Source organism: Lampris incognitus, chromosome 3 (assembly GCF_029633865.1).
Source record: "Lampris incognitus isolate fLamInc1 chromosome 3, fLamInc1.hap2, whole genome shotgun sequence".
NCBI lineage: Eukaryota > Metazoa > Chordata > Actinopteri > Lampriformes > Lampridae > Lampris > Lampris incognitus.
The window spans coordinates 12,440,062-12,450,848 of record NC_079213.1 but is presented as its reverse complement, the minus strand read 5'-3'; the positions used below and the strand labels follow the sequence as shown (position 1 = coordinate 12,450,848).

At 43.2% G+C, this 10,787-nt stretch overlaps 1 protein-coding gene across 2 annotated transcripts; it reads left to right on the top strand.

Moving 5' to 3' along the window:
* The first annotated feature begins 3,054 nt into the window (after positions 1-3,054).
* On the top strand, positions 3,055-10,261 carry mest (mesoderm specific transcript). 2 transcript variants are annotated; one of them, XM_056277548.1, is made up of 12 exons: positions 3,055-3,150; positions 3,474-3,663; positions 3,934-4,013; positions 4,496-4,573; positions 4,888-5,024; positions 5,385-5,443; positions 6,679-6,719; positions 6,881-6,951; positions 7,390-7,491; positions 7,623-7,699; positions 8,387-8,450; positions 9,250-10,261. In XM_056277548.1, the coding sequence occupies exons 2-12, from the start codon at positions 3,510-3,512 to the stop codon at positions 9,365-9,367; spliced, it is 981 nt and encodes a 326-aa protein (XP_056133523.1). In that variant the 5' UTR covers positions 3,055-3,150; positions 3,474-3,509; the 3' UTR covers positions 9,368-10,261. The 2 variants fall into 2 exon arrangements, with proteins under 2 accessions (XP_056133523.1, XP_056133524.1); XM_056277549.1 differs by having other exon boundaries at positions 8,332-8,450.
* The last annotated feature ends 526 nt before the right edge of the window (positions 10,262-10,787 follow it).

Genomic DNA, 10,787 nt, shown 5'->3' with positions numbered 1-10,787 from the left:
TGACTAAAATGATTCTGGTGAAAGGTGATTGAGAATGAAGATCTCGTCTTATGGAATTACAGTCTCAATTTGCTTCGTGAGTCAAAAGTGAATTGGCCCCAATCCTGCAATGGTAGAATGACGGGTCATTTTGATTCTTGTGCGTTTGCATAACATTTTCACAATGCAAGATACATTGGCTGCACATATAAGTAAAAATAAATAAATAATAAAATAATATATATATATAAATATGTAAATTCTTTATGAGACGGTACAAGCCTGTTTCATGCCATAAGCAATCATAGCTGATGATTGATTATGGCATGTATTTTGTACAAATAAAGGACTAATATATACTATTTAATGTAATTAGAATGAAGCATTAATACATTGCTATAAAATCAAAGGTATGCTTGTCTTTTTTTTTGGCACATTGTCTTACAACTCTTTTTTTTAACCTTGTCCGTGATAACATATGATACAAAACAATTAAAACCGGGCTCATATCTGTCAGGTATAATGTCATGACAGTGACCTCAACGACCCTAACTCAAGGTGGCCACCATAGGAGTTGAGGTTTTCATTCTTGAACCGAGATCAAGAAATTTGACGTTTTGAACGTTACCGGCCCCAGTAGAATATTTAGGCAAGATATGATTTTGTCGTGGTTATATGTAATTTATTTTTAATAAATAATAAATGAAATGTTCTGTAGCATTTGAGAGCATCAGTGAAAAAGGAGAGATTAATGTTTGCTTGCATATTCATTCAGAAGGTCCAATGGCAGATAGTTTTCTATGACATATGACAAGATTCACTCACAGGGGGAGAGAGGAGAAGACGTTGCACTACTTTGTTGTCGCACTGGTTAATATCCTGTCTATTTGGACATTTTTTCACCTGTACCAGTGAAACAGTGCTGGTAGAGAAGGTGTGTTTAGAAAGACAGTGGACTCTTGTGTCAGTTGCCATCCAGACTAACTCTCTTTCACTTATTTATCCAATACCTCAATCCCACTGAAATCTGTCACTGCCACCTAGTGGACAGAAGTAAAAAGGGAGGTGAAACAGCTTAATCTTGAAATTCCAGCGTAACAAAATGCGAATCAAATCACAGGATTATTTAGCTCGAAGATAATTTCTTCGTACAGCATACATCATTGCATTCTGATCACCACGATGGCAGGTCAATAAATTGAGACCCTGTCTCATCTGACACCATTAAGCTGGAGGTCTGCTGATGGAGCCCACCTCTTACACTTTAAAGCCTTAGTTTGATTAAGAGGTGCTACTTTGACATTCGGATACTCATACAACTAACCACGTGTTGTCACTGTTGTTTTGATAATTCATTGGTGATTGCTGATAAACACACAACTTGTATTTTATTTGGAATAGCCCGTATACCATGTTCAAAAATAGAACCTCCATCTATCCAAACTGGTTTAACAACCATATAATTCTAGTAAACCAATGATAATGGGCTGCTATTGAGCAATTCTGAATTCCTTGATACTTTTGGCATTCCTGTTGCTCCAAAGGAGTTTGCCACGGTTATGGATGCTATTCCTTCTGGAATTCCACTCCTCCTATAGGGGGTAGAAAGACCAGCCTGCTTACCAACACTAGACCCTAAGGCCACTTCAGTAGCTGATGCCTGTCTGACTACTACTTTAAGAAATAATAATCGTAATATACGTTCTCTCCCCTCAGATGTTTTTGTTGACAAGAATATGGACACGTTGCTGCATGTATGTAATGGATTCAGAAGGTGTGAGGAGGACAACTGCAATGTGGAAAACTGTGAAGTTGAGAAAGTGCAAGCAAAGTACCTGCACTGTAAGGGAACTCGTGATAACGGGGTCAGCACAGTGTCCAAAAAGAATTAAGGCGAGATGAGAGCAGCGAGGGGCGAATGTGGTATACTGAAGCTGCTAAAAGAATGGAGGGGAACAACAAGAATGATGTGAGACTAGAAGCTAAGGAGGACAAGTCAGTCAGAAGCATGCTCAGTTTTGCTTTTGTAAGGACTAGATGACGTTTTTGGCCTTTTTGCCAATGGAAATTAACTGTACTGCTGAAGTAGAAAGAAAATCTGAGAGAATGGACATAATTGACCTTTTGCAAAGTCCCGCCCCCCTTAGTTACTGTTGCTATGCCCGTCAAGCATTTCAGAACTATCCAGGAAGTAGCCGGAAAACACCAAAACATGAAGGAAGAAATCAGCGCATTGTGTGGGTAAAAGTAACAGTAATAATAGGTTAGCTGTATTAGCTATCAATAATAGCTAGTAGCAAGCTTAGCTTGGAGCAGACAGGTATTTTTGTTGATTTTGGATGGATTAAGCTGGCCATGGGGTCTGCTATACTGCCAAACGCTTCTTGCGTTCTGGGTTTCGGGAGGGGAAAGAAAATGACACCCCCTCCAAACTTTTCAGATATCTAGTATCCGATTTGCAGATCCCATAGGCACACCGTTTCAGCATTTTGTTGTGTGTTTGAAAGCTTGACGGGCCGTTGCTAAGGTAGGATTGGACAAGCACCGTTCTGGGGCGGTACTTTGCGAAAGGTCAATTGTAGATGCAGCAAGGACATTTCTGGGTGTTGTGGGAATTTCTGGAGAAGGTGTGCAGCAGCTGCTGAGAAAGGGTTTCAGTCCCTCTCAGAAATCTGTGAAATAACTAACTTAATTGAGAAGATATGATTTTTTTTTTAAGTTAATCTACCTTCTGGTCCGCTCTCCATTCCAGCTTGCGGCGGTAATGCGCCAAATCGTTGTTTGCCGACCGCTAATAAACTAAAGAAGAAGAAAACATACTCTCGAAAACCACGTGATTTTACGCGGCCAGGCGCACGGCACTAACCATTACTTATCCTTGGCCTTTACCTCTACCTAACGTATAACCTAAAATGCCAGTACTTTTAACAGTTGCCCCATTAACGGGTCTAAAATTGACATTGGTGCATACATTGCGCATTTTCCAAGTCGTGTCATTTGAACGCCGCTCACCGAGAACGCGAATCGGCCGGTCCTCGCCGATCACGTGGTTTCCGAGAGAATGTGTCGGCGACTTGCCAGGTAACCCGTCTCCGTTTCCTCTGCTGGCTCCGGACGTTTCTGCAGCAATGAATCCGCTGTCTGGGCCAGGACCGTCCAAATGACTCTTCTGTAAGTGTCTGCTGGAGCTAAGCACTACGAGGAATAGACCGCGTTATGATCTCAAGTCTGTGCAGTTTTTGTTTTTGGTTTTTTTTTACTTTCGTGTCCGAAATGTATCCGACAACTCACTGAAGAACGACTTTGCAAGACTAGTCGTCCTTAACCTCCCCTTAATAATGTGTTTTGAGGGATAGTGCCCTACAGCGCTCTCACAGTCTAATTATTGCAACCGACTGACGTGCAGAATCACTGCGTCCAGCTTCCTATTTCCAATACGGTGAACAGACGTGCGTTTTCCATGTGTGACCCCAGTTTTTTTTTCTCTCATGCAGATCCTGGATTGAGAGTACCCTCCTAGTGACCTCAAGATGAGGGAATGGTGGGTTCATGTGGGCCTGATATGCGTACCTCTGCTAGCGGTCTATCTCCACATCCCCCCTCCTCAATTGTCTCCTGTCCTGCAGAAGTGGCACAGTGCTGGAGAGGTCTTCCGTTTCAGAGGCTACAACATTTTCTACAGAGGTAAGAGAGGCTCACCTTTTTTTCTTTTTTTTTTTTTAGAAAACCTTTCGTTTTCTTTTTTATTCAAAGATGATTGCATGGAAAGGAGTCTGCCTTATTATTTTTTCATTAGGACATATATAAAGCCTTGCCCCCTTTTAAAGTGTTGGTCAATGGGATTCTCTCTGTCTGTCTGTCTGTCTGTCTGTCTGTCTGTCTCTCTCTCTCTCTCTCTCTCTCTCTCTCTCTCTCTCTCTCTCTCTCTCGCTCTCTCGCTCTCTCCCCTCTCAGACTCCTTTGGTGCTTTGGGAAATTCTGACGTGATAATTTTACTTCATGGCTTCCCTACTTCCAGTTACGACTGGAACAAGGTACTCAATTCTCGTTAGGCTCGTTAGGCGGCTCTTAAAAGTTTTGACACATTCACAGCCGGAGTCTTGAAATGTAGTCTGGTTCTGTGTGCAATGTGAACATTATTTTATCAAGTGGGGGACACGTCAGAAAAAGACTCATGACCTATTTTGTGTCTCAAACCGGATCTAGTTGGAGGGGTGAAATAGGGGGATTTAAAAATGTCATCAGCTGATGATTTTGTCTTTGGTCTGTTGATTGACATTTAATGGTGACCTGTGGTGTCTCCCAGGATAAATTTCTTGGCAAATCAAACAGATTCTGGTGGGTGTCAAAAAACTTCTAATTCTGACTTTGGGGGGGGGGGTTGAAGAGAGGCCAGTTAACTTTAGTCAAACCAATCCAGGGGTGTACAAGAGGACTGTTGACTTCTCTCTCCCTGATCTGTGTGTGTGTGTGTGTGTGTGTGTGTGTGTGTGTGTTGTGCATTTTTTTTCCTCAGATCTGGGAGCCACTTTCCCAGCGCTTCCACAGAGTCATAGCACTGGATTTCTTGGGGTTTGGCTTCAGCGACAAACCTGTGAGTTTAAACTGTTTCAACACCCGGACAGGTTCTCTGATATCATATAATGTGGTCCATTAATAGAACAAAAAACAATTTTTATCGTGCATCTAGCTGTGCGTCCTGGCAACTGTCTTTCCACATATACGTGCTATATAATTTCTCTGTTCCCTGCCAATCCCCGTCTGCCCTCCTGCTCTTTGTGTCCTCCTCCTCTGTATATTTCCACACTCCGTGTCCACTACTTTATACCTCCTCATGCCTCATACCCCCACCCCACCCTCTATGCCTCCATCCATAACCCCACTGGCCTGGTTGCCTGCGTATCATAGCGCCCCCACAGGTACTCCATCTTTGAGCAGGCCAGTGTGGTGGAAGCCTTGGTAGCCCACTTGGGACTGGTTGACCAGAGGGTCAACCTGCTGTCCCACGACTACGGAGACACTGTGGCCCTAGAACTGCTCTACAGGTGTGTGTGTGTGTGTGTGTTTGTGTGTGTGTGTATGTGATTGAGTGCATGCTCTACGTACATTGAGTGTAACATTTGCAAATTTGGAAAGTAATTTGACAAACTGGCTTGTAATTATACTTCAAAAACCACATCCAAGGATGTAGGGTAGCACTCACCAATTTGAAAAAGGACAGGAACAGTGCCTCATTTTCACCAATTTATTTTAGCCAGCAAAACATGCTAACGTTTCGGCCTACTGCTACAGGCCTTCATCAGAGCATGGCTTGTAATTATATCTTTCAACAACTCTCTCTGTCTCTCTCTCTCTCTCGCTGTGTCTCTGTCTCACACACACACACACACACACACACACACTAGGAGTGACCAGAACCGAACAGGTCACCTGACCATCAACAGTCTCTGTCTGTCCAATGGAGGTACAGTGCTGTCTCTTTTCACTGTTCATATTGTTTTCTTTTCATTACTCTGGGTGTTTATGTGCCAGCCCAAAGATGGAGGAGGGACAATGTTTTGAAATGTAAACAGTTCACTTGCAAACAGTGAAGCCCAGACACCAGGATCCACACACATACTCCTCTTTTATTGAGTGTTTCCATTCAGAAGTAATTTCAATCTTATAAAGGCTCACATTCAAATTAAAACAGGTGATGGAGCAGTCTATTCCGTTGCCTACCAACATGGGGATCGCCGGTTCAAATCCCCATGTTACCTCCGGTTTGGTCAGTTGTCCCTACAGACACAATTTGCCGTGTCTGTGGGTGGGAAGCCAGATGTGGGTGTGTCCTGGTTGCTGCACTAGCACCTCCTCTGGTCGGTCGGGGCACCTGTTTGGGGGGGAGGGGGAACTGAGGGGAATAGCGTGATCCTCCCACGTGTTAGATCCCCCTGGTGAAACTCCTCACTGTCAGGTGAAAAGAAGCGGCTGGGACTCCACATGTGTCAGAGGAGGCATGTGGTAGTCTGCAGCCCTCCCTGGATCGGCAGAGGGGGTGGAGCAGCGACCGGGACGGCTCAGAAGAGTGAGGTAATTAGCCAGATATAATTGGGGAGAAAAAAAAACAACAGGTGATGGAGTTTGAATTGACTCACGTCTTGCTTTGACTTAGCCAGCCCGGCACCTCACTCTGACATGCATATAGGAAGATGCTAAGATTTTCTTTGGGAGTGATGAAGAAGGACAGGATTAGGAACGAGTATATTAGAGGGACGGCTCAGGTTGGATGGTTTGGAGACAAAGCAAGAGAGGCAAGATTGAGATGGCTTGGACATGTGTGGAGGAGAGATGCTGGGTATATTGGGAGAAGGATGCTGAATATGGAGCTGCCAGGGAAGAGGAAAAGAGGAAGGCCAAAGAGGAGGTTTATGGATGTGGTGAGGGAGGACATGTAGGTGGCTGGTGTGACAGAGGAAGATGCAGAGGACAGGAAAAGATGGAAACGGAGGATCCCCTGTAGCGACCCCTAACGGGAGCAGCTGAGAGTAGTAGTAGTAGTAGTAGTAGTAGATCTAAATGAACTGTTCACTGCTACTGATGGGCAATTTCTGTGGCAGGGTCTTTGAAATGCACATGAAAAAATAACTTAAAATGAGACATTATATGAAGGTCTGGGTTTGCTTGTCATGTCATATTTTCTCACTGTTTTTCCAACAGGATTATTCCCTGAAACGCACTATCCAAGACTACTGCAGACAGTAAGTCAACATGCTCTCTTCAGTTTCCTCAACATAACTGGTTCTATTCCATTGTTAAATATTAAACATGGCTAACGCCACAGCTTTGTGTTGGACTCAGCTGAGTTAATTAACTGCAAATTTCCTATAGACACTAACCGATTTTTCAATCTGTCCCAAAGCTTCTCAAGGACTATAGTTTTCTGTCGCCCGTTCTGACACGTCTCACCAACTATATGCTCTTTTCAAAAGGGTAAGTATTAATAAATGTGCAAATACAATGGATTGATGTTCTTGAATGACATTAATATATACGTCATCTGTTGCTTAGGGGACTTCGTTAATGCGACATGGATGTGAGTTCGTCTCAGTAAATACACAATGTTAGTGAGATGTTCTCTCAAATTATCCCTGGTCTTCAATTTATAATATATAATGTTATAATACATGAAGGAACTGTATCCACAGTTGACAAAAATACGTAAAAAGTAATAAAAAGATAAATAATAATAATTCATACTACTCTGTATTGAAAGTTGAACTTATGGGTCATTTCCCCTCCACATGGGTGGTACATTTTGGTTTAAAATTCTTTACAGACAGCTTGTGAATAAATGCATGAAGTTCTCAATTTTTGTCATTGTTGTTGTTTCTCTTTTACATTTGCCCCTCTGTCCTGACTCTGTGGTAGGATTTCCGAGGTGTTTGGTCCTTACACTCAGCCAACTGATGCTGAGTTCTGGGACATGTGGACGGGCCTGCGCTACAACGATGGGAACTTGGTCTTGGACAGGTGCGGTCACCAAGCGTGAACACACTGTGTTTGTGTGTGTGTGTTTTGGGTGTATATCATCCTATTCTTCATCCATTATTTATATCTGATTCGTGGTTTTGTGATCTCTTTCTCCGTCTGTTCATGTGCAGTATTCTGCAGTACATCAATCAGAGATTGAAACACAAAGAGAGATGGGTGGGTGCGCTCACCTCCACCTTCATTCCATGTAAGTATCCCACAATCATATTATCCTGTTGTACCGCACTCGGTCGTCGCATGAGGAAAGCCCAGTGGGGAGGCTGATGTGGTCTTGTCTGGGCCACATACTTGCTGTGGAGGTATTACCCCCAGCAGTCTCAGCTAGCAAGTCTGAGGCTAAGCTGCTTAGCCTGTAAGGAGCAGCCTCTCAGCCCATCTGTGATCCTTTACCTAGTGTGTGTGTGTGTGTGTGTGTGTGTGTGTGTGTGTGTGTGTGTGTGTGTGTGTGTGTGTGTGTGTGTGTGTGTGTGTGTGTGTGTGTGTGTGTGTGTGCGCGCATTCATACATGTGCAAAGATTCTTACTCTGACGCGGAAGTCATCTAAGATACAGTAGAAAGGTGAATTCATTCATGTGAAGGTTGCAGTAGGTTTCTTGTTAGATAAAACCTATAACCTTATGAATTAAATACACAGTTCATTCTTACCCTTCCATCTGTAGTCTGTACCAGCTGGCTTGTAGAAGATCAAGTTATCATTTAGTGAAAATGGAGGATTTGGTGGTTGGGTGGATGACAGTATGTGGCTGTATGTGAGAAAGGAGCAGTCTTTCATAAATAAGAAGCGAAGACTTGCCAGTTTCCCCCTCTGTCATCTCTCAGCTTCCTTCCCTGGATCCCCTCCTCCCTGCTTCCTCTCCTCCCTCTGTTTTTTCAGTACACATGATCTATGGACCCTTGGACCCAGTCAACCCTCATCCCCAGTTCATTCGTCTTTACCAGTGAGTGCCAAGTTTGGACGATTTGGTCTAAACCTCCATCAGCAAACATGATTTCCTGTAAAATCATGAGATATGTATATGCGGTCACTCATTCCACTCAACTAAACGATGTCAGTTGATTAAACTTGCATTCATTTCAGGTATATTTGTTGAGCACATTTGCAAACATAAAAGAAAGAATATTTGGGATTTAAACAACCACTTAAACCGAACACACAGACCACTGTGCAGTGTGTGGTATTTGAGAAAATGTACACCTCATCTCATCCATTGTTGGGTGGCATGGTGGTCTATTCCGTTGCTTACCAACACAGGGATCGCGGGTTCGAATCCCCGTGTTACCTCCGGTTTAGTCAGGCATCCCTATAGACACAATTGGCCGTGTCTGCAGGTGGGAAGCCGGATGTGGGTATGTGTCCTGGTCGCTACACTAGCGCCTCCTGTGGTCAGTCGGGGCGCCTGTTCAAGGGGGAGGGGGAACTGAGGCGAATAGCGTGATCCTCCCACGCGTTATGTCCCCCTGGCGAAACTCCTCACTGTCAGGTGAAAAGAAGCAACTGGCGACTCCACATGTATCGGAGGAGGCATGTGGTAGCCTGCAGCCCTACCCAGATCGTCAGAGGGGGTGGAGCAGCGACCAGGACGGCTCGGGAAGAGTGGGGTAATTGGCCGGATACAATTGGGGAGAAAAAAAAGGGAGGGGGGTCCCAAAAAAAAAAATCATTCTGCCTCGTCACTATAACTTTGTTTCTATGTAGAAAAAAACCCCCAGTAAAACAAACACTGTCTCTTGATCCAGGCAACTGGTCCAGAGGTCAACGGTCACTGTTTTGGATGAACACATCAGCCATTATCCTCAGCTGGAAGATCCCACTGGCTTCCTCAATTCATATTTCAACTTTATAAACTCTTTCTGAGGAGATGGAGCCCCCATTGCTGTACTGAGGCGCTAAACTGGACTTTGGGCCCATACAAGCCTTCCCAAGTTATATCGTTATACAGAAGCTTTATCGACAGGTGAAATCTTAAGACCTGCATTAATTTAAATCTAAAAATGATGTAAAAATACCAAAGTTAAAATGTGAAAGTGTGAGGCGAGGGCTCACACCTCAGTAACGTCAGTTTGAGATAACTAATGGGATTATGTGCCAGCAGCAAGTCCTTTTGATCTGATCAGTAAAATGAAATATACTTCAACAGTATGAATGTGAAGAAAACAATTTGTTCTATGTTATGGTGATGGCAATACAGTTTAACTATTTTCGATGGTAAGTGTATCAGAGTAATATAGGTAACCTCACTGGAAGCATGATAAGTAATAAACATATCAAACTTGGGTAGAGTATTTTGATTTTCTTTGATTTGTGGTATGATGTCAATTCAACTCAATAGAAAATCTCCAATTGCACTGCGTTCTGTAAATTGTGACATGATTTTGTACATCTCAGTAACAATAAAAAAAAAATTCTGCAAATAAAACTAATTTTATAAGAAAAACGAATTGTGTGCCATGATGAAGACTGGAAACCAAAACATTGTGTATTTGCACAATCTGAATTTGTTGGACATGTCTGATCAAAGCCATTATTTTTGTAGTTTCACAAGCCAGACCATTCTCATATGGCTAACAGTCGCCCGTCTGAAAATGAAATTTTGAATGGATGTCCACGGCTTGGGCCTCTCCAGCATCACTTAACAGTCCAAAAATATGCAGAAGAGGGAAAGGTGTCATCTGTGTTACCATAAAAGTATACATGTTCAATTTGTATGGTTTGTATCAATGTTTTTCACAAGCGACACTATGGAATAAAGCATCCTATGCAGATACCAGTGAGTGCCTACCCTTTCTATTTTTGTTTGTGTCCAATCCTTTGGTATTTCTCTTCTCCCTCTGTGTGAATGATGTGTCGAAGTCTGCCTCTTGTGTGTATGTGAAGTCTCTGTTCTCTCTGCAGGGCCCCACTGAGCGGAGCTGGGTTTGTGGCGTGGGGTCCTGCCGGCTCTTGACTGCATCTGTGGGGTTCCTGACTTCTTGAATGGTCACAGATTCACTAAAAATCCCTTGCACAACTTACAGTTTTATTATCCAGTACATTTAAATTTGCTTTGCAAAAATGTTACGCATTAACTGTATGTTTTCTACATTACCTCACTCTGTGTGATCTTTGATGTTACATTACAACTCTGTTACTTTTGTGTATTCTGTATGTTCGACACGTATTGCATGTCTGTCCATCCTGGAAGAGGGGATCCCTCCTCTGTTGCTCTTCCTGAGGTTTCTACATCAATTTGACTCGATGTAGATGGGAACCTTGTTCCCTCCATCGATTTGATTAG